This window comes from Hibiscus syriacus, unplaced genomic scaffold (assembly GCF_006381635.1).
Source record: "Hibiscus syriacus cultivar Baekdansim isolate YM2019G1 unplaced genomic scaffold, ASM638163v2 tig00110321_pilon, whole genome shotgun sequence".
Lineage (NCBI taxonomy): Eukaryota > Viridiplantae > Streptophyta > Magnoliopsida > Malvales > Malvaceae > Hibiscus > Hibiscus syriacus.
Window position 1 is genome coordinate 412,751 of NW_024062680.1, and position 25,047 is coordinate 437,797.

A 25,047-nucleotide genomic window follows, 5' to 3' on the forward strand; every position below is an offset into this window, starting at 1 on the left:
TTTGCAGAATCTGGCATGTTTTAATATAATTTTAAAGCTTGGGAAAAGTACATGAAACTATGTTCATTTTGATTATGATATTTTTAAAATTTATAAAATATGTTTTGAAATTTTTATTTAATAATCATTCTGTAGCTTCTAAAGTTTTGTGATCGAAATGGTTATTCAAGCATAATTTAATGACTTCTAGTGTATTTTATCCTTAAAGTTTCAGTGGTCGGTTTTGTTATAGGATTAGGCCCAATGAATATGAAGAAATTTCAAAACCCGGTAAATGTTGGCCACAATCTTGAGCTTTAAACACCGCTTCATTTGAGGCTGTAAACGTTACAAATCAACCTTCGAGAATTCTGTAGAAATTAGAAAAGAAAGCGCAGAAGCAGAAGCAGAAGCAGAAATCAAATAAACAAAATGGCATCCTTGAGCTTAACTAGCATGACGCCCCAACCAACAAGATTCTCATTGAAGAACAACAGTTACAATAACCCAACCAAGTTAACTCCAAGGAAGAGACACGTTTTTGTTACATTGGCAACGGCTTCTCCTCAAACCAGTTCATCAATTACATCAGAAAAGCCTGAAATCGAGCTGGAATTCGTTGGGGTACTATGTTACATTAAAAAAAGAACCCATTTTTTATAAAACTGAGTTTTTAAATGTAGAATGTCTGTTATTGATATTGAATGATGAAATATGAAAGCCTAATCCCGAAGTGATGGGTCGTATCCGTGGATAAAGCTAAAGAAATAAGTGGAGAAAAACTGCTGAGAAACATCATGTTGGATAACAAGATTGAGCTTTATGCAGCCTATGTAAGTTGCTTAATATGTTTTGTTTTTGGCAGTTTCTTTTAATGTTTACTAAGTTGAAATTTCTGGGATTAGGGGAAAGTGATGAACTGTGGAGGTGGTGGAAGCTGTGGAACTTGCATTGTAGAGGTATGAATTAAATAAGCTTTGAGTTATTATTTTTTTTTTTTTTTTTTGGATAAGTAGCTTGAGTTATTTTCATTTTTAACTAAAGGATCAAATTCATATCACAATTGCGTTGATCATTTTTTTAATGTTGTTTATAGATTCTTGAAGGGAAGGATCTTTGAATGAAAGAACCAATACGGAACTTCGATATCTCAAGAAGTATGCTTTCTTCTCTCAGTATCATTCCTTAAATGTTCTTAATATGTGTATATGAGCATCGGATTTAGATCCTTTTTTAGAACCAGAAGCTGCTTGCTAAAAAACAAAGAATGTGTCCCATTGACAAGAAAAAGTTTTGACTATTTATGAAAAACAACGATTCCGATGTACAGAAACCAGAATCTTGGAGGCTTGCTTGTCAAACTATTGTTGGAAACAAGGAAAACTCCGGCAAGGTAGAATGCAGAACTAAGTTTATTGCTGTACATGATCGGAGTGTATACTGTTATATTGTTCGACCCTTAATTTTTTTCTCGAAGTACCTTTATCAAACATATATAGAGACATGGTCCACATGATATGCATATACGATGCTTGTATATAATGGAGTAGCTTGTATTGCATGCATCAATGACTGTCCTTGAACAAGTTAAGCATGTCGGGGAATGGAAAATGTACTCCCAATAGGACTTACAGTGTTAATATGTATAATTATCAAATTTTCACTTGTTCAAAAACAAATGAGTTGCAGTGGAAGCGACAGTTCTTAGTGATCTAATGAGTTGCTGGTTTTTGATTTGTTGGTTTTAGGTGATTGTTCAAAGGCTGCCTCAATGGAAGAAGTGAGAAAGAGATGCATGAAATGGCTCTTGGTAAGCCCAACATTCCACATTTGCCACCCATATTTTCATGTGAAAATCTTCAATTCAAGTGTTGTAATTTAAAAGAATTAATCTTTCATCGAATGTTATTTCATTTCAACGAGAATTAAATTCAGAACATGAATGAACTCAATTTATTCAAATTTGACATTTTGACGTTATAACAAATAGATTGACTTTTCATCTCAAGTCGTATTGACGAAGGCAATGATCCAATATGGAAGAACAAATGAATATAAGGCGGCAAATTAGAGATAATCCAAAGGTGAGAGAGCCCTCAGCCACCATACAGTTGAGGAGAGAAATCCAAAATTGTTTGAAATTTCAAGAGGGATTAATTTAATCTTAATTACTATTTAATCGGATAATCCATGCAATTGCAATTAACGAAACGAGGGTCCAAATCCAATCCATAATCACCATCATCATCAATTAATATAATCATCCCTCCCCCCCCCCCCCCAAAAGGAGTCCCTTCAGCTTCAAACTCCACACCTTTCAAAGCTCACTCCTTGAACGTCGCCGTTTCCATCGTCCCCGGTCGCTTCTCAGCTCCAGCAGTCCCTAATCGCTTTCAAGTTTACCTCAATCCTTTCTGGTACGATTTCACTTTTCTTTGGCTTCATTATTGTGTGTGGTGTGTGTGTGTTTTCGTTTGGAAGGTTTTTTGAGTGAGGAATTATAGTTTTTTTTCCTCAATCTTTTTAGGGGTCGATCGGTTTTTGAATATTAGTCAACGGTTCCCCTTTGCGGCTTAAGAAGGAATCGTGTTTCTTGTTGCATGAGGAACCCAGTATTTTCCATTAAGGGTTTTGGTACTGATTCGATCTTAATAGATTTGCTATCGATTTTGACTTTAATAGTTTTCTTTAATTTCTGGGTCTGTTTTGGGATTGAATTTTCCATTCTTGATATTGTAGAAAAAGTAATCAAGGAGCTAAAGAAACTGAAATTGCCACTCCGGTGGAGGAGGGGGGTTCACTATTGTCTAAAGTTAATTCTTTAGGCAAAGTTAATTCCTTTGCTTTGAAAGTGAAGCTGTTATCGTCATTGATAGTTTTAAGATTTTCTAGGAAATGATTTGGACTTACCCCTCCACTTTTTCTGAGATGAAATTTCAAAGAGGAAATGGATATGTGTAGATTTTTAAGCCTATTGCTTGGTTGAGGAAACGGTGAGTTGTTCTTTCAATAATCAGCAAGAAATAGATGAAATGTTTTAAGGCAAATTCATGTTAATATCATGCGGTGGTGTGCAGTTCGTGTAGTTACAAGAAATGACTCTGTATATGAGCATAAGCATCTAATCAGTTTTATCATGTCATCAGTTTTTTTTTTTCCTTTTTTGCTTTCGTTTAAACTTTTTGTGTGAATGGTGATCTGTAGATTTTTCTGATGTTACTTGTTATTGGGCATTTATGTTCAGAAAGTATGCTTAGGTTATATATGAATCCTTTTTGTTCATGTATTAATTAGGATTGACAAGCTTAATGGTGTAATCCTTTCATTAGTTCATTTGGTGGGGATTTAGGGCTTTTAGGTTTTGTCAGTAAAAATGAACCAGTTCAGTATGTCTTTTTCTGTTTCACTTTGTTCAAGCTCTAGCAGCAATTGAATATTCTTGTCCTCTAGGAGAGAAAAAATATATTTGCTCTGGCTTAGTTGAATGTTCATTCTCTGCTGAACAGGAATTGTTAATTTGTCCACATCTATGGTGCCAAATAGTTTTAGTCAATCTTCGGAGCTAGAAAAAACCAAGGGAAAAAGGTTCCCATTGTTTCAGCAGAGTTAAGGAGTGGTACATAAAGCCAGTAACCTTGTTTTAGGTTTCTTGCTTTCATCGTTTCTGGTTGTGTTGGTGAACTTAGATGGGTGTTCCCTCTTTGGGGCGCAGTCTGAAAATCAAACCGACACTTGTCCATTGTTAATGGAGCAACCAAATGACTTTAGTGGGCATGTTATTGACATACCTAGGAGTGGTGATGGTTCTTCATCAAACTTGTCATCTGCAACAACTTCAAATGGGTTGGATGCTTTGCAGCATGCAGACAGACCTACTAGTAGTGCAAGAGCTCTAGTTTCACAACCTTCCCAACCTTCAACATTTTCTTCAAATGGTACAAACTCAAGAACCTCATCTACTGTTAGGAGAGGGGATGCCCGTCGGAGGAGTCCGTTAAATTCTGTTTTGTGGATTTCTGTTGAACTGATTCTTACAGTGAGCCAGATGTAGCATCTATGTTGTCTTGTCTCTGTCACGGAATGAGCATCCTCGTACACCATTGTTTGCATGGATTGTAGGTTATTCATTGGATGTGTAGCAACCCTCCTCTTCTTTACTGGCGTTATCTTCATCGTAACCAGGCTTCTGAGCAAGACTCCGCTCAAAATCACCACTCTTCACATAATAATGCCCCTGTCAGACCCTTTCTCTATCTGTTACAAGGACTTCTGATGGGGGTGCTACATCTCCTAGAGGTGGCCAAACATGGGTGTGATGACTGCCAGGTACAGTTCTCTTATTTTGAAATGAGGGTTAAAGGCAAATAATAATACACTCCTGTCCTAAGTTATGCGTGTTATATTTGTTAAGTTTTAAGATGAGCATCCAACCTAAAGCCAATTAGCAATAGTTAGAGTAACCCTTGTTATATTTATGTGTCTAAGATACCCTCAACCATAGTGAGAATTTAATGGATCTCCCGTACAATGCTGCCCCTCATACGTAGAAGATAATGAACCCATCATCTGACATGATCTTTGTCTGTCGAAAAAATGATCACTTTCAGTATTCAATCAGCTGATTTTTGTATTGCAGAATTAAACCAGTAGTGGAATACCTCAAAATGGTTCTAGATTGCTTCTTTGCCGTTTGGTTTGTGGTTGGCAATGTCTGGATCTTTGGTGGCATTCATCTGCCAGTGAGGCTCCCAACATGTACAGGTAGTAGTCGTTGCGAGGATCTATCACAAGCCAGAGGAGCTACACCTGAATCCATAGAGGCTTTGCCAACTTATAAGTTTAAGGTGAAGAAAAATAGAAACGGTGGATGGTAAGGAAATCAACTCAGGTGCCATTGAGGGTGGTGTCGTGGCTGCAGGAATGGAAAAGGAGCGTGCCATCTCTGGAGAAGATGGAGTGAGTGTTCCTTTTTATTATTGTTTTGATAATTCAGTACGTCTCCTATTCCAGATAATAAATAATGAGGGTCTCTCTTGCATACTTCAGTTTAAGGTGAAATTCATAGGTGATATCGTAAACAATAAATATCTGTAATGTAAACTTTTGCATGTTTTTTCTTTTTATGTATGGGTTCCAGACTACTTGGCCTGACAATTTGCCATCGTGCCTTACTTGCGAGCTCTCGATGACCAATAGGACTATGCTCTCTGCTTATTCTGCTATGTTTTTCGTTTCTCCCCCAATCTTCGTGTATGTACTGATACTATTTGCACTGCTTGGATTTTGGATAGGTCTGCTGCATTGTTGGCAAAATATGTAAACAATGATGAGCTGAGGGAGCTGCCAGTTCACTTGATGCACAAGGAAGTGTGGATAAATGGCTTAAGATCAATGCATCGTGTCCTCTTTGTATGTAAACAATGATGAGCTGAGGGAGCTGCCATGTTCTCACTTGATGCACAAGGAATGTGTGGATAAATGGCTTAAGATCAATGCATGTCCTCTTTGCAAGAACGAGGTTGGGGAGAACATATTGAAATCGATGTCGGGGACGAGCACCACCAGCATCTTGAGCTCACTTTCCGGAGCATGATAACCATCGACGAGGTGAGAGAAGGGTGGGCAACAATAATAGACGCTCTGTGTTTTAATGATTTTAGTAATGTAATACAAAGAAATTTAATATAAATATAGTAGTAGTATAATATACGTATATTGATGCCTTGGAATTTGGTATTTGTACATGCCAGCTGCATGCAGTTTGATGGTCTTCTTCTTATGTGGGTGGTCGTCCCTTCCATTCTTTATGGTTGTCTTACGGGGTGAGACTGGGAATGATGTTGCTTGTTATACTCACACCTGACTGACTGACAGACACGGCAATTCTACTGTCACCAATCCTACGTTATTGTACCACATGGGGCACGTGTCAGAATGGAATTGATTTACTACTATGAACACACGAATACAAGAGCGGAAATTGCATGACCTATAGGATGAAGGGGTGATGGTTGTAGTACTGGGGGTTTCAATGTATTGCGATCCAAACATGTAGTATTCAATGGATAGACAACGGTATAATATTAATGAGTGCAGGCAAACTCCATGAACAAGTTCATTAGCTTTCTAATCACCGAACACGAGGCTTCCATTCTACTATTTTCTATCATATAATCATCCATAGAAATGATACCAACATAATGCAAAACAAGTTTTTGTAACATAAATCTTCCAAAACTTGCGCTAATGAACTCCATAGCATCAATTTTGGAAGGAAGAAAACAACCGAATGTTTAATCAATTAAATTAACGGCCGTTCTAAAAGAAGTTATGATTTAATGGCTTCAAGGTATTAAAAGTCTTGGAACTTGTTGGAAAAAAAATAATTAAAGCCTTTAAAAGTTACATTTCAATTAAATTCTTATGACTTTAAAAGTTATCAATTCCCTCCTTTAACCAACAATAACTATTAAAAACAGTTGAAATTAAACCAATATAGCATGTAATTGTAATGTCTCAAAAACAGTTGAAATTAATCATGACTTAATTAATTAAAATTCAGCCTTTCTTGTTACACGACCGGTGACTAAAAAACAAGATTAATAAGTCAAGTGACCATTGTGGAAATAAGCGAAAAGAAGAGAGGAATTATTGATTAGGCATAATCATTTTCAATTTTCTCTTTTCAATCTCGACTTGTCTTCTTTCTGGTTCAAATTTGGCAATGTCACTTGATTGACTATGCCACAAAGAATAGGAAAAACATAAGGAAAAGAATCAATACAAAAAATATCTTGATCATCAGCCACCTGTTCGACGATATGCTGTTTAGGTACTTGAGCAAAGCTCCCTGCGCTCCCTCCACGTTCGCTAAGGTGTCATCCATGTTCTCATCAATCCTGTGAAGCAAAAATGTCACAGTCTAATCAGTGGGGTTCCATGAGATCAGTCAAGATTCGGAAGGTGATACCATTCTCTTCTTACTGGTAAAATTGTTTTACATCTGTAACTTATATCAATTTCTACAAACCGGTTCTTGTTGAGTTAATGCCAAACTTTACCACAAAAAACAAGAAACTCCCAAGTTCTCAATCAGTAAAACAATCACATTATTAATTCCACGTAATTTTAAATACCATGACGCAGCCACCATTATTTATAATTGATTAACAGTTTCTATCTTTGTTTCCGACACAATCATGCAATTATGTGAAACTCTGCTATTAGCAAAAATCAATAAATCCATGTCATGACAGATAAAGTTCCTTAGAGAAAAGAACCTGATAGCTATCTCTCCTTGCTGAGAAACCAGAGTAGCTAGCTGGTTGAATATGGTGCCTAGCTCATGAATAGTGGATTCGACATTTTGAAGAGCTTCGGCTCTGCTCTGCATGTAGCTGTCTTGCAATGGAACCATTTGTTGTTGCTGCTGTTGATGTTGCTGAAGCAATGGCTGACCCTCCCCATCCATATGCTTTCTATATAATTAAGAAACAAAAATGAAGTTTCACTGTCATACAGAACTTCAAGTAGATGTAGTTCAAAAAAAGAAGTTAAACCTAACTAAATAAAAATAGTCAACAGTAGCTGATTCCAAAAAGAAAAAGGATGAATATTTTAAATAAAAGATAAGCTGTATGAAGAATAAAAACAAATGCGCAGAGCATTCAATCATCACAAGCACGTTGTACTGCACAAAAAGCAAACAAGAAACAGTTGTGGCTGTTATGGATAAAAGAGGGTACAATATTCAATAGTCACAAACTGCTAAAAACGTACAAGATGAAATTTAAAGAAATGTTACACGAGTATCATAACAAGCTATCATCAAACGGACTTGTAACTTCTGACAAATAAGTGATATATTATTTTCTGCGGTTAATATAAGGTATATTATATGTACAAAAGGAAAGTTAAATGCAAAATATCTGAATAAGTTGTTACCTTGGGAACAACTGAGATGAAGATGCAGATCCATTAGCCCATTGAGGAAGGTTACTTGAAGCTCCAGCCACTGATTTGGCAGCCAGGGGTCGCTGCCGTACAAAAGGATTTGGAGAATCCTTCGAAGCAGTGGAAGAAAATAACTGTCTTCTATTCTCATGAACCTTTAAGTTCTGGACAAGGCAATTTAATAGTCGTCAGTTGTCATGGGAATGAAATCTAAACGAAATTACTACAACAAATAGTAGAAAAATGGATCAAATTAAATTACGTGAGGAAAGGGACTGAAAAACTCAGCCTTACCTCTGTTCGCATGGTGAGGACTTCTTTAAACTTTTGTGGCACTCATCAAGCGATTCTTCAATCATCTACCACTGTGGTAGAATGACTAGATGTGTCACTGGAGACACCACCTTTGTTTCTAGAATTGCAAAAAAGTTGAAGGTCTACCACTGCAGAATTAAGGGCAGTAATATCCTGCTTGATAACTGCAGTGAGCTCTTGGATTTCCATAGTAGGGTCATCAAAAACTGAAGTCCTCTTGGCCACTGCAAAGTGAGCAAAATACAGGATTCTTTTATCAGACTGAATGGAAAACGTCTTGGATCATAGTAATTATGGTAAGAACAACGGCAACAAAAAACTCGTATTAATATCTAGTTTGTTTCTCTTCTTCTATGTCTGTCTTTGATGGATGTGCACATTGGATTACATCAAGTTCAGCTGCAACATCTAAACCGAGACAACCAATATTGGAGCTGGATCATTCGCCACTTCAATTATTATGATCGAATTCTAACAGTTGCTAATTCAATTCTTTCGATCAAGTATATTCCTCCAAAAAAAATATTGTTTGATTGAAATAGTTTTAATTATCTTCATTTTTGTACATCCCAATATCCCATAAATCTATTAAATCTATCACTCCAATCAGAAGCTCATAAAATTCTAAGGTACACGCTCCGATAAGCTAAATAGCTTTAAATGATCTATGACTGGCTTACCATCATCTTTCTAAATACTATACCATGTAAATACTCCCCTTTGTAAAAAATAAAAACTTAATTCTAAATGTAAATGAAGCGGGTATACATAAGCACTTACATTTTGTTAACTTTGAAAGCTTCTGCGAAGTATGATGAATCCCCAATCCAATCTTAGAAGCCCTCCGATTAAACTCCGATTGATGAGCAACCACAGATCTCTTGTCCACCGGTCTCGAACTACTGCTATTCGGCCCATTTGGGTTGGATCCAGACGTGATCGACTTCTTTAACCTCTCCGCTACGCTCAGAAATTCTTGCGTCCGATCCCTAAATGAAGATTGTGCCACCTTTACAGGCATTCTCGTTAACCTCAAAAATTAGGGATATGGATTCAAACTGGAGAGATCTGACACCGAAGTATTCCAGATCGACCTTGATTTGGAATAAACGTTGTCGTATAGACTAAATTTTTTTCAATAGGAGAGGAAATTGAAGGTCTGGATCTGGATCTAGATCTAGATCTAGATCATCTATATAAATGGTTAATAATTTGCAACGATTAATCGGAGAAAGATATTGGTGGGTGAATTTGAAAGCTAGGAATTTCGGGTGCTTTTGCAAAGGCAAAGACAAAGCACCGACCGATGCACCCCACCCGAAATGGAGGGAAGATATGGAGTTTTGGGTCGTTTATGTTGCTTATGCTCATAATAACCTTTCAACTCAGGGAAATTACATATATGGTCACTCTAAGTGCATCAATTAGCTAAGTGGTATTTAAATAATAATAGTAGTAACAGCGAAATCCATCGGATAAGCATAATCTCAATCCGTCAAAAAAACGATAAACATCCCAATAATCATATTTTCTTTTTTATCATTTTTTTCTCATTCTTTTACATTCATCCAAATAAATCTATTAAATCTATCCATCACGTTTTAAAAATAATTTTATCATTTCTCTTATTTTATATAACTAAATATGTAGTCAAGTTATTTCTTAAAATTATATACTTAGTCAATATAAGATAAAAAGTTATGAGACGGAAGGAGTATATATTAATTTATATTAGATTTTATTACTCTTTAAATCATTAGAAAAAATTATTATTATTATTTAAAAATAATCACGTGAATTTAAATTAGAGAAAATAATCTCAGTGACCAAAAATCCCATATAATATACGATTTTGACCAACTTTTTTTGGATTTGCGAAAATGACCAACAAAATCGCAATGCGATTTCTAATTCGCATTGCGATCTCCACTATCACAAATTCGCGTTGCATTTCGCGTTGCGATTTTTGGTCACTGAAGTTATTTTCTCTTTAAATTATGTTATAACGATGAGCCCGTAATGATATTTTTTTTCCTGGCGGGAGAAGTTAACATGATTTATGTTGGACAAAAGCGTAATTACAACCAAATTTCAACTATGTGTGGGAATTTCTAAGTTAACCCAGCTTTTAACGTAGGACTGCCTTCCCACGGCGCAACGACGACAAACTCGATGCTTAAGGCCTACACACGGATGTAGTGAACACATTCTTCCGCCACCTGCTCTTAATTAAAGCGATTTCCTCTTACTCTCCATGCTAGCGAGTGCCTTTTCCCACCCCGTCATGGCGCCTACTGAATTAAAAAAATAACATCAAATCGATGTTATTTTTGCTATTTCACTAGAACGTTGGGGTTTGTTTGCTAAAACAAAAATACAACAACAACAAAACTTTATTTTTATATGGGCAAAATCAACTAGATAATGTGTTGAATTTTTTTTTTCACGATATAGTGCCCTCTCCAGATTAATTGCTCAGATGGGGTGATCTCTACAGTCCCGGGGTAGGTCGTCATGCACGCCCAGCGACCTAGGTAGGTCGCCATGCAGTCCATGCTTGGCCTGAACAATATTGGTGGTTTAGACATGGCCCTTTCCTTCTACCCTGAGTGTGCAAATGATCCCATGTCTCATTACAAATTCGTCCTCGCAATTGAAGCATTTGCCAAGCATAGATTGCATGGCTGTGCATGGCGGCATGGCAACGTGGCATGGGTCTGGGCGAGGTTGGAGTCTCTGCATGGCTGTGCATGGCAGCATGCAACGTGGGTAGGTCGCCAGGGCATCCCAGCGACATTGTAGGTCGCCAAGGGATCCCAACGACCTATGCCTTTGCCCCACTATGCTGCCTCTGCGCCTCTGCTCCCATGCAGCGTGAAATCAGCTACATTATTGCAGCACTTATTGCTACATTATTGCAGCCCGTGAACGTGAATGACTCGGCCACCTATAATTGAAGCAAAGTATGACCGATTGTTGTATTATATATTGGATGGATGGGGTTAATGAGTGAAACAATTAAGAGATAAAGAAAGGGAGAAAATAGCAAAGGAGAAGATAGCAGAGAAAAGAGGAGGAAGAAGAAAGGGAGAGCACAACATCGAGGTAAATTTTTTTAATTTTTTTAATTAGTTTATTATTTTAAATTATTAGTTGTTAGTTTATGGTTAAGTTAAAACAAAATTTTAGTTAATTATTTAATTTGTTTGTTTTATGGTTATATTAAAAAAATAATTAATTAGTGTGTTAGTTAGTCTAATATTTAATTAGTTTGTAGTTAGTTAAATAGTTAAGTTATATTTTGGTTGTTGAATTTATATTATATAAAAATTAGTTATTAGTAGTTTAAGTTTTTTATAATAAAAAATAGTTTATTAGTTTAAGTTATATAAAAGAATAATATTTAAATTAGTTTATTGTTATAAATTATTAGTTTATTAGTTTATTATTATAAATTAGGGTAAAACAAAAAATTAGTTAATTAGTTTGTTAGTTTAAGTTATATTATTGTTAGTTTAAGTTATATCATATAGATAAAAAATTATTTAATTAGCATGTTCGATAGTTACATATTAATAAAAATATTAGTAGTTGTTAGTTAGTTATATATAAAAAATGTAATTAGTTTGTGTTAGTTAAATAGTTAAGTTATATTTGTTTGTTGAATTATATTATATAAAAAATAGTTAATTAGTTTTTTAGTAGTAAATTTAATTAAAAATCATTTATTAGTTTAATTATATTAAAGAATAGTTTATTAGTTACGTTATATTAAAGAATAGTTTATTAGTGTTTAAGGGAAATTTACGTTTAACTTATATTTTAAAAGTTTAGTTTGTTAGTTTATTAGTTAATATATAGTTATTATATAATTTTTTGTTGTGTTGTAAAATAGTTAGTTAGTTAGATTATATTAGTTATATTAAATGAATTTTAAATACTGTTGTTTACTTTTTTTACAGATTCATTCCAATGGCTGACCAAATTCCACTGCTGAGACTTGACAATGAACATATTCAAGTCATTGGGAATAATGGTGAATAAAATATTTGTTTAATGAATTATAATTAATAAATATTTGAATATTATTTTATGATGTGATAAATTTTTTGAAATATTTAATTGTAGGAGGACGAGCAGCGAGTTCGTCATCGACTACATAAAGTGCCCAAGCCACAGATGATAGAAGAAAAACTTGCAGAAGGCTGGATTTTGGTATGTAACATTTGTGCGAGATTACAAGTGGTCCCAGGTTTGATCAGTGCCTTGATTGAGCGTTGGAGACCAGAAACGCACACGTTTCATTGCCGTGTGGCGAATGTACGATAACTCTGGAGGATGTGGCATTGTAACTCGGGGTCCAAAAAATGGGATGCCAGTGGTAATGTCACGTGAGTTAATAATGTGGCACAACTTTGTAGCTTGTTTCTTGGGAAAACGCCCGTACCACCAGTGTAAAGGGTGGCGTGTGAGGTTATCATGGTTGAAGAATGAATTTCGCTTCAACCAAATAGTACGGAGCACGAAGTTATATATGCAACACGAGCATATATTACAGTTGATTGGGGGTATTTTAATGTCGGATAAATCCGGTAGTTATGTTCACTCAATATCTTCTTTTTTAAGAAATTTGAGAATAGTAGGCAATATAGCTGGGGATCGGCGGTATTGACGTTCTTGTATCGTGAGATGTGCAAGGCGTCATTAGTCGTGAATGATAATAATACAGCAGAAATCGGTGGATGTCTGTTGCTGCTACAGTCATGGGCTTGGCATAGACTTCCGTTTCTGACATCGATTAGTCGGACTGCGGTTGACTTTCCGCTTGCCGGAAAGTAATATGAATTCTCTATTTTATATAAAATATTAATTATAAAATAAAAATGACCATATTTTTGTTTTGATTGATATACAGATGGAGGCATAAAATTGAAGGCACGGGGTTGGTGCACAACAATATTAAAGAGTTCAGGCTGAAGATCGGCATTAAGGCAAAAAAGGAGGTATGTATAATCTGTTATTTTTAATTATTATTTAAATTAACTATATTATTTGATTTAAATAAATTTATTGTTTTTGTAATTTTACAGTTTATTGGAGACCATACATGAATGAAGAAATACTTGCGTTGATACCGCACAATATTTTAGATGGGTTTCAATATTGGTGTGATGTTACACCATTGATCAATTTTGTGTTTGTTGAGATCCAATTTGGGGATAGAGTGTTGAGGCAATTCCACTTCCACCAACCTATTCCGCGGAGTCCATGGGATCATGACCTCTTCCAAATCTTAGATGGTCGTCGTCAGGTGAATTGGGTTGAGACGCATGACCAGCTGCACAGATTTGATGGTCGTCGTAAAGAAAATGTTAATTGGGTTGAGAAGCATGCAACCTACATTAATGCTTGGAACAATAGGGCTTCATTCATGCCAACTCTTGACGACATTCAAGACGACGACTTTAATTTTGAGACTTCGGCTTACCTTGCTTATTTTTTGGATAATGGAAAGCCATTCTTGACAACAATTGTAGAGAGGCGACAATTTTTGAGGTTTAGGAAAAGATTTGGTAAAGCTGAATACTCTCTACCAAGTGGGAGTTCATCTCAACAACCTGAAGTGGAAATGACCGATGTGGATAATAGTGAACCACAACCGTTCGGCGATGCATACATACCAGAGTTTGTGCAGCCTGATGCATCCATCTACTCTCCCATGTTTTCGTCGACGTATGGCTTTGAACACATGTCAGTTCAAATGCCTCCAACGAATGAGGAGGATGGGTACCATACTCCTGAGCAACCGTGTTGAAAACATTTTGATATTTCGATATAACAAATTAAGTTAAATGAATTTTAAGATTTTCCAAAATGATTTTCTAAATATATTCGAGATAATTATTCGAATATCAAAACATTACTCCAAATATTTCAAAAATCATTTTTAATCCTTAATTAAGTGTAAAATTAAGTTTTAATCTTAAAACAATTTCAAAATAATCTTTCAAAGTATTTCGAACCATTTCAAAGCCAAAAATTCCAGATTGCTCAGAGGGAACCGATTCCCCCCCAAAGGGGTACCGATTCCCCCCTGAATGGTTTGGCTCCTAGATTTCCAGAATGCTCGGAGGGAACTGATTCCCCCATAGGGGGTACCGATTCCCCCTGTTCAACGGTCGAAATATTTGAATTTTATACTTAGGGAACCGATTCCCTATGAGGGGAACCGATTCCCCCCACGCTCTAAACTGTTTATTAATTGTTTTCACACTAAAACGGCTATATGATCTTCACTAATCATCCCCAACGTTCATAAGTGATTCAAGGTGTATTTAAACAAGTTCTGAAGCCCTTGATCAAGTAGAAATTATAGAAAAACAAGAGAGAAAGCATCAAACACCAAGTTTGTGCAAATCAAGCCAATTTTCCTTTCAATGTTCATTTTGCTTTCAAGAACACCATTTGTGCTCATTGTAATTATTTGAGTGTCTTTTATTGTTCTAGAATTGTGCAAACATCTTACCTGTGGAGGTTTTCCTTGTAAGTTTGCAAATTTAATATTCTCTTGGGAAAAGAGTGTTCTCAAGAATTGGTATTCTTGAGGGTGTTGTAAGGTTATCTCTTTGGCCTCAAAAGAAAGAAAAAATTAGTGAATTTGTTGGAAAATCCTTAGTGTGGATAGCTAAGGTAGTGGACGTAGACTTTGATGAGAAAGTCGAACCACTCTAAATCGCTGTGCAATTACTTTCAATTTTCTGCAAAAAGCTTCCATCAAATTTTTAATTGCCAATTCACCCCCCTTGGCCAAATCCGTCAATCGATTAACTCAACAATTGGCATCAGAGCCTAACTCATTTGAAGGTTTAATCGCCTCTTGAGTCGATTCGGGAAGAGTTATATCGATTATCAAAGTCATCAATGGCCTCCGCTTCAAACTTCGACTCCGGTCTCGATTCGATGCCCGTCAACAAGCCTCATCTTCAATGGAGCTAACTATGCCTATTGGAAGAATAGAATGATGTACTTCATTCAAGCAAGTGACATGGGAGCATTGAATGCTGTAGAAGAATGATACATCAAACCTCTCACTCATCCAAGGTTGTGGAGTGAAGGAGAGACAAGAATGTTCCAGCTCAACTCCAAAGCCATCCATATCATTTTTTGTGCTCTTGGATCAGATGAATACGGAAGAGTTTCATCGTGTACAACCGCCAAAGAAATATGGGATAAACTTCAAGTCACTCATGAAGGTACCGATGAGGTAAAGAAATCTAAAATTAGTATTCTAACGCATAGCTATGAAATTTTCAGGATGAAACCAAATGAAGATATCAAAGCTATGACAGATAGATTTTCAACGATTGTCAATGGTCTCAAATCATATGGAGAGATCATTTCAAATGAAAAGCTTGTGAGGAAGTTAGTCTACTCCCTCCCAAAATCGTGGCAATCAAAGAAGACGACAATCATCGAGTCTAAGGACTTAACGTCCTTAACTCTTGAAGAGCTAATTGGGTCACTCCTCACTCATGAAATGATGCTCGAAGATGAGGTGGACCTCGACAAATTTGACGAGACACCAAAGGAGAATGAGAAGAAGAAAAACATTGGAGTTACTCTCAAATCCACAAAAGATGAGAGTGATTCGAATAACGATGACGAGAAAATGGCATTGTTTGCCAAACGGTTCAGAAAAATGATGAGACCTTATCGAGGAAGAAAATTCAAACGAAATGAAGACCTCAAAAATAAACCGAAAGAGAAGGACCCAATCATTTGCTACGAATGCAAAAAGCCAGGGCATGTTAAATATGATTGCCCACAATTGAAGAAAAAGGGTCAATCAAAGAATAAGCACAAGGCTCATGTGGCTACATGGAGCGATGAAGAAAGTTCTGATGAAGAGGAACAAGAAGTAGCTAACTTGTGCTTGATGGCATTTGGGGAAGATTCTAAGGTAACCTCTAACTCATCCGATTTTGATGATTTATCCTATGATGAGTTATTAGAGGAATATAATGGGTTGGCTTCAGATTATGAGAAATTATTTTTAAAATATAAAAACGATGTTTCAAAATTGAAAAATGAAAACAAACTCATATCCAAAACCGACAACGATCTTGAAAGTAAAATCAAAGATTTGCAAATCAAACTAGAAGAGTTTGAAAAGAAAAATTTAGATTTGCAAATTTACTTTCAAAGATCAATGATGATCATCAAAAGAAAATTGATGATCTTAAAACTTCTTTTGATAAAGTTGGAACAAAACATTTTGAAAAAGGTGGAAATTCAAAATCCAACTTTGTTAGAAAAAGTTTTAGAAACTACAATCATAGAGGTCCCCAAAGAACCTCTAATGGAAAAATTGTTAGAAGTATGTGGGTTCCTAAAGAACTCATTACTACTAAAGATAAAATATCCTACACAAATGGATACCTAAGGGGACTAGGATTTGGAAACTAATGAATATGGACCCAAAAGAATTTGGGTACCAAAAATAAAAAATTAATCTATGTTTGTAGGGAAAATATCATTGCTACAAGGCACGGGAAACAAATTCAAATTCATGGTACCTTGATAGTGGATGCTCAAGACATATGACCGGAGACAAAAGCCGGTTCATTGAGCTTAACGCCAAAAATGGAGGAGAAGTGACTTTTGGAGACAATTCAAAAGGTCACATTGAAGGTATTGGTACAATAGGTAATACCTCTTCCATACAAATTAAGAATGTTTTATATGTGAATGGATTAAAGCATAATCTATTGAGTATTAGTCAATTATGCGATAAAGGATTCAATGTCTTATTTGAAATTAATGGTTGTAAAGTCATTGACATTGCATCTAATCGGATTATGCTTGTTGGTCATAGAATAGGGAACATTTACATGGTGCATTTAGATTCTTTTGATATGACTAATTTGCCTAGTTGCTAAAGATGAACATGATAGTTGGTTATGGCATAGGAGATAGACATGCTAGTATGAGTGTTTTGCAACGGCTAATTCAAGGTGATTTAGTTCGAGGGTTGCCTAAGCTTAAATTTGATAATGATAAAATCTGTGATGCTAGTGCTAAAGGAAAAAAAAAAGTGTGTTTCTTTTAAATCCATTAATGACGTATCAACTAGTAGAGTATTACAATTGATCCATGTAGATCTTTTTGGGCCAACTAGGACTACTAGCTTAGGTGAAAAATAATATGCATTTGTCTTGGTAGATGACTATTCTAGATATACTTGGGTTCTATTTTTAAGTACTAAAGATGAAGCATTAGAACAGTTCATCACATTTTCAAAAAAAATCCAAAATGAAAAGGGTTACTCTATAACTAGTATTAGGAGTGATCATGGCACTGAATTTGAAAATCTTGGATTTATTGAATTTTGTAATTCTAATGGTATTAGTCATAATTTTCAGCACCTAGAACCCCTCAACAAATGGAGTTGTTGAGAGGAAAAATCGAACTTTAGAAGAAATGGCTAGAACCATGCTTTGTGAAAATAATTTGCCAAAATATTTTTGGGCGGAAGCCACAAATACTGCTTGTTATGTTGTTAATCAAGTAATGATTAGGCCAATTTTAAAGAAAATTTCATATGAAATTTTCAAAAATAAAAAGCCTAACATTAGCTATTTCCATCCTTTTGGATGTAAATGTTTTGTTTTAAACAACGGTAAAGAAAACCTTGGCAAATTTGATGCTAAAAGTGATGAAGGAATTTTTCTGGGTTACTCCTTAAACTCTAAAACTTATCGAGTATTTAATAAAAGAACTTTAGTTGTAGAAGAGTCTATACATGTTTTCGATGATAATCCCCTTCCAATGAAGGATTCTTGTGTGAATGATGATGTAGGTGTTATAAATACAAATGATGTTAGACATGAAGTTGGAGAACCATCATCAAAGGAAGAAACGAAAAATGAGGAAACTCATGATCCTCTTGAGAATCCAACCATTGAAGAAAGGGAAGTATCTTATCCAAGAGAGTACAACTATGTCAAGGATGGTGAAATTATAGGTGATCCATCAAAAGGGGTAACAACTCGATCTTCTCTTAGAAATATTTGTAATTATGTTGCATTTATCTCATGCATAGAGCCTAAGAATATTAAAGAAGCATTAAATGATGAACATTGGATTATGGCTATGCAAGAAGAGTTAAATCAATTTGAGAGAAGTAAAGTATGGACATTAGTTGAAAGGCCTAGTAATAAATCTACTGTAGGTACTAGATGGGTATTTAGGAATAAGCTTGATGAGAGTGGTAATATAGTGAGAAACAAGGCTAGACTTGTTGCTCAAGGGTATACTCAAGAAAAGGACATAGACTATGATGAAACATATGCTCCCGTAGCTAGGATGGAAGCAATTAGAATGTTATTAGCATTTGCATGTTTTCATAAATTTAAATTATATCAAATGGATGTTAAAAGTGCATTTTTAAATGGTTTTATAAAAGAAGAAGTGTATGTGGAACAACCTCCAGGTTTTGAAGATTCAAAATTTCCAGATCATGTTCTTAAATTGACAAAAGCTCTTTATGGTTTAAAAACAAGCTCCTACAGCTTGGTATGAAAGATTGTCAAATTTTTAATTGAAAAAGGTTTTTCAAAAGGAAGGTTGACACTACATTGTTTTTAAAGCATAAAGGTAAAGATTTATTAGTAGTTCAAATTTATGTTGATGATATAATATTTGGTTCTACTAATGAGTTCTTTGCCAAGAATTTTCTAAGCTAATGCAAAAGTGAGATTGAGATGAGCATGATGGGGAGCTCTCATTTTTCTTGGGACTCCAAGTCAAGCAAAGAAAAGATGACATCTTCATTAATCAAGCTAAGTACGTCAAAGATATGCTCAAGAAGTTTGGATTGGAAAATAGGAAACCTCATGACACTCCATTGAGCTCTTCAACAAAGCTTGACTTAGATGAATGAGGTAAATGTGTAGATGTTAAATTATATAGGCCAATGATTGGTCTTTGCTTATCTAACTGCAAGTAGATCGGACATTATGTTTAGTGTTTGCTTATGTGCTAGATTTCAATCATGTCCTAAGGAATCACATTTACTAGCTGTTAAGAGAATCTTTAGATACCTTAAGGACACTCCTAGTTTAGGACTTGGTATCCTAGAGACTCTAGCTTTAGCTTGCATGCTTTTTCTGATGCGGATTATGGAGGATGTAAAATAGATAGGAAAAACACCTCCGGTACTTGCCAATTCCTTGGAAATATGCTGATTTCTTGGTTTTCAAAGAAACAAAATTGTGTTGCATTATTACCTGAAGCGGAATATATTTCAACCGGTAGTTGTTGTGCACAAGTTTTATGGATGAACAACAACTTTTTGATTATGGAATTGAAGTAGGTACTATTCCTATCAAGTGTGACAATACTAGTGCTATTTGTCTCACTAAAAATCCCATCCAACACTCTAGAACTAAACACATTGAAATTAGACATCACTTCATTAGAGACCATGTCACTAAGGAAGATGTAATTATAGAATTTGTTGATACTTGCATCAATTAGCGGATATTTTACAAAACCTTAGATAAGGAAAGGTTTTGGACACTTAGGTGAGAATTAGGTTTAACTGACCTATCTTCACTTAGTGTTTAAAATAATTCAGCACTTTTAATAAATACTGAAAAATGCTCATAATAGTAATTTTTGATTGCATTCATTACTATTAGTTAGGGGGAGTTTATGATTCTTGATGAAAAATTAACTTTATGTTCAAATATCGTTTAAAGATTAGTTTAATTATTTGAATGATTAATTTTCAATATGAGTTGCTAATACCACTAGAGGAAATTAATTTAGCATTTTGAGTGTTTAAAATCGGATTTTAGCATTTTGGTGCAGAGGGAATCGATCCCCCCTTGAGGGAACAGATTCCCCTTTGAAGGGGAACTGATTCCCCCCACAGGGGAATCGATACCCCCCTGGGGTTCTGTTAAAATCGGGCAAGAACACCCAAAACCCCAAAACCTATTCCGCCGTTTCTCACCCTCAAACACTCAAATCTCCATTCTTGCCTCAAATCATTGATTTTAATCGAAAATCACTTCAAATAGCATCTCCTAAACTTGCAATCATCATTAAAATCGTGCAAACAACATCTAAATCCCCTCAATTTTCATATTTCAAGGTAAATTTTTCTAAACTCTCTATTTCATTGATTTTGAACATAGGATTAGTTTTAATTAGTTCTAGGTTGAAATAGTGATCGGACATTGATTGTTTAGTGATTAGAAACTAGATGTTACAACTAATTTCATCAAAAACACAATATTTTTCCAAAAATTTTAAATTTTCGAAATTAAAAAAAAAACAAAAAATTTTGTTGTTTTTCAAATCATTGTGTTTTGATTAAATTATGTTGTTGTTATAAAAACTATACATATATTGTTTCTCAAAACCATATTTTTTCAAAAGTTTTTCAAAAACTTGCCCATTAGGATTGATTTAGAGAACCTTGAAATATGAGGACTCAATTGAGTTTTGGGATATTGAATTGCATACATTTGTTTTAAATTTGCAGGTTATCCAATCTATTCCGATTTCCTTCACCATGTCTAATCCTAAACGTGCTAGGTCTTCATCTAGTCATTCACACCGACAACCAAATCCACCTCCAAATCCTCCATCTATTCCAATTTCTAATCCTAATCCTATTGATCCTAATTTGACTATCCAAAATTCGTGTTTCAATCATCCTGGTCCTAGAAATCATCGTTTTTGGTATTATCAATATTTCGACTCTTACAAAATCCGGGAAGAACGTATTCCTTCTCGTCAAGCTATGTTAGCTATCAATTTTAAATATCTCCTCTTTACAAGAGTGGAAATTTGATAAACTCTTTGACCTTGAACCCATCGTTTACCATCAACTTGTTCGTATTTTCTATTCTAATGCCGTTTGTATTAAAGACCAAACTGAAACCGAAACCATAAGAATTCATTCATATCTTCTAGGACAATTCTTATATATTGACTCGGCTTACATAGCCAATACATTCGGATTAGATAATGAAGGGATTTCAAATGAAAAACAGGTTTTAGGATCTCGTTATAAAAGAAGGGATAGTACAAGTGTCCTAGACCTTCATGAACGTTTCTTCATCTAATGATTTCTTGGTGGTTTCGACCATCTGGAGGTCGTTATTCTACTCTTAGAGCCTTAGATCTTTGGTGGTTATAATGTTTCGAAAACAATATTAAAATCAACCTACCTCAGATTATTTTTGCTGAAATTGTTGAAACCGTAAATCTTGTTCCTAATAAAAAACTTGTTCATATCTTGTTTACGGTTGTATTTTGAGTAATCTGTTTTCCAAAGCTGGGCTTAGAGTCGGTCTAGATGCCGTTTTTCCTCTTAAGAAACAAATTAACCTTCTTTCCTTAACGAGAGCGGGATGGATTAAGGATAAGGAAACCGGGGAATGGGTTTGATCTTCTACAACTACTCCGGGAGCTAGTTCTTCACAAGCTCCACCCGAAGCTGACGAAGATCTCGAGCTTGAGCAATTAATGCGAGACATCGATGAAGCTGAAGATGAACTGAGCAGCCCGAGGAGCAGCCCGAAGAGCAAGCACAACAATCGACTTAAATACCTCTATATTTTCAATTTTTATGGAGACATTTGATTACCGATATGCGACCATGGATTCGCGCTTTAATTCTATAGAGTCCCATTATCCACAATGGGGAGCTCAAACAATTAGAAATTCTTCGGGAAATGCGTGCAAACAATGAAAAACCAACGCACGTATAATGACCTCACTAACGAAATGGCCGCTATGCGAGCTCGTTTTCCTCCTCCTGATCCGGATATGTGATTAAATGTTTACTTTGTTTTCCAAACTTTGCTTTAACATTTGATATTTGGAATGTCTGAATTTATGGATGGTGTGAACTTATATGTTGTGTGATTTATTCATTATTGCATCATTTACATCATTATTAGCAATGACCAATTTACCATATCATATTTGAATCTTTTTGATTAACAAAAGGGTGAGAGTGTGTTTTAAGTGTGTTTATGATAAATGGGAGAAGTGTAAAGTAAGGGGGAGTAATTTAAAAACTTGATTTCAAAATCTTAAAATTACTAAAATGTTTTGTTATATCAAAAAGGGGGAGATTGTTGAAAACATTTTGATATTTCGATATAACAAATTAAGTTAAATGAATTTTAAGATTTTCCAAAATGATTTTCTAAGTATATTCGAGATAATTATTCGAATATCAAAACATTACTCCAAATATTTCAAAAAAATCATTTTTAATCCTTACTTAAGTGTAAAATTAAGTTTTAATCTTAAACAATTTCAAAATAATCTTTCAAAGTATTTCGAACCATTTCAAAGCCAAAAATTCAGATTGCCAGAGGGAACCGATTCCCCCCAAGGGGGTACGATCCCCCATGAATGGTTGGCCCCATGAATGGTTGGCTCCGAGATTTCCAAATGCTCGGAGGGAACCGATTCCCCATAGGGGGTACCGATTCCCCCTGTTCAACGGTCGTCGAAATATTTGAATTTACACTTAGGGAACCGATTCCCTATGAGGGGAACCGATCCCCCCGCTCCAAAACTGTTTTATTAATTGTTTTCACACTAAAACGGCTATATGATCTTCACTAATCATCCCCAACATTCAGAAGTGATTCAAGGTGTATTTAAACAAGTTCTGAAGCCCTTGATCAAGTAGAAATTATAGAAAAACAAGAGAAGCACAAACACCAAGTTGTGCAAATCAAGCCAATTTTCCTTTCAATTCATTTTGCTTTCAAGTTGAGGGTGTTGTAAGGTTATCTCTTGGCCTCAAAGAAAGAAAAATTAGTGAATTTGTTGGAAAATCCTTAGTGTGGATAGCTAAGGTAGTGGACGTAGACTTTGATGAGAAAGTCGAACCACTCTAAATCGCTGTGCAATTACTTTCAATTTTCTGCAAAAGCTTCAACCAAATTTTTAATTGCCAATTCACCCCCTCTTGTCCAAATCCGTCAATCGATTAACTCAACAAACCGCAACGGCCACTACGCATCAGACGTCCGCCCCAGCATTATCATTCACAACACCAGGACATCGGCAACCATCAGACGTCCGCCCCAGCATTATCATTCAACAACACCCAGACATCGGCAACAATTGTAAACTAGTTTGTTATTTGTTACAAATTTAATATTGACATTAGACTAATTTTTCAAACCTTAAAAAATTCGACATATTTATAAGATTTTTAGTATCAAATCATTATTATAATTCATTACTAGTTATGTAACGAAAATATGGTTAATTGAACCAAACATTGTCATGTTCAAGTCGTAAATCATTACTATCAAATCATTACTAATCATTAATATCAAATCATTAATATTAATAATAAATTTATTACTAATCATACTAATCATTACTATCAAATCATTAAATTAATAATAATTTCATTATTACTAATCATTACTAAATCATTACTATCAAATCATTAAAAATTAATAATAACTTCATTATTACTATCATTACTATCAAATCATTAAAATTAATATAAATTCATTATACTAATCAACTATCAAATCATTAAAAAGTTAATAATTTTATTACTAATCATTACTAAATCATTAATATAAATCATTAATATATAATAATTTCATTATTACTAATCATTACTAAATCATTATTATCAAATCATTAAAAATTAATAATGATTTCATTATTACTAATCATTACTAAATCATTACTATCAAATCATTAAAAATTAATAATAATTTCATCATTACTAATCATTACTAAATCATTAATATCAAATCATTAAATATTAATAATAATTCATTATTACTAATCATTTAATCATTACTATCAAATCATTAAAATTAATAATAATTTTCATTATACTAATCTTACTAAATCATTATTATCAAATTATTAAAAATTAATAATGATTTCATTATTACTAATCATTACTATCAAATCATTAAAAATTAATAATAATTTCATTATCACACATCATTACTATCAAATTACTATCAAATTATTAAATATTAATAATAATTTCATCATTACTAATCATTACTAATCATCATGAATTTTTCTCCATCGATTTTCAGCGTCAATATCAACAACCAATTCCGGTATGTTTCTCGTCTCATACTTTTCTGTTGCAGATGTCCCCCCGACTTCATTTACACTTTCCAATAGTGCCATAAAACTGTTCGGGAACCTGTATGTCGGCTCCTCAAACTGACTATATAAAGTCATTTCAGATGGATTTTGAGTCACACCTCTTGATGACCCAGGAACATCACATATGTTATGCACATCAATAAAAAACTCAATAACTGCTATATTGGTTGACTCATGTAATCCAACCATGGTTCCAATATCATAATCTTCTTCAAGTGGAACTGCAGCATATTTGACTGGGTTGGGGCATATCATAAACATATACCTCAAACTATCAAACTCTCGAATTTTTCTTTCTATCTTATGCTTCATTTCTATAAATGTGATGTCTTTTTGAACATCATATTTATTGGTTTTTCAGACTGAAAAATACTCGATCTCATTTCCATAATCTGTCCATTATAATGGACAATCGTGAAAAAATTGTTGCTCATTTTCCTTTTTCCTTTCCTTTATTGTTTCTTTCTTCGAATCAATATGTATGTGAAAAAATGTTGTGGAATAATGCTTTGTACGTGTAAAAAATTATTTCTTTAACAACAATAAATTAAAAAATTAAATTTATATAACTAATATATTATAATATAACTTAAACTAATAAACTAT

General features: G+C 34.5%; 1 protein-coding gene, 1 long non-coding RNA gene and 3 pseudogenes across 2 annotated transcripts; 4 read left to right on the forward strand and 1 right to left on the reverse strand.

Annotated features, from left to right (window-relative positions):
* The first annotated feature begins 330 nt into the window (after positions 1-330).
* On the forward strand, positions 331-15,635 carry LOC120117591 (annotated as a pseudogene).
* Positions 1,775-3,528, forward strand: LOC120117593. Its single transcript, XR_005515683.1, has 4 exons — positions 1,775-2,396; positions 2,507-2,613; positions 2,719-2,972; positions 3,486-3,528. It is a non-coding gene; the product is annotated as an uncharacterized LOC120117593 (long non-coding RNA).
* Positions 3,566-4,031, forward strand: LOC120117592. The gene has a single exon (XM_039137849.1). The coding sequence runs from the start codon at positions 3,725-3,727 to the stop codon at positions 4,028-4,030; it is 306 nt and encodes a 101-aa protein (XP_038993780.1). The 5' UTR covers positions 3,566-3,724; the 3' UTR covers position 4,031.
* On the forward strand, positions 4,114-5,751 carry LOC120117590 (annotated as a pseudogene).
* Positions 6,691-9,519, reverse strand: LOC120117589 (annotated as a pseudogene).
* Positions 15,636-25,047: the final 9,412 nt, after the last annotated feature.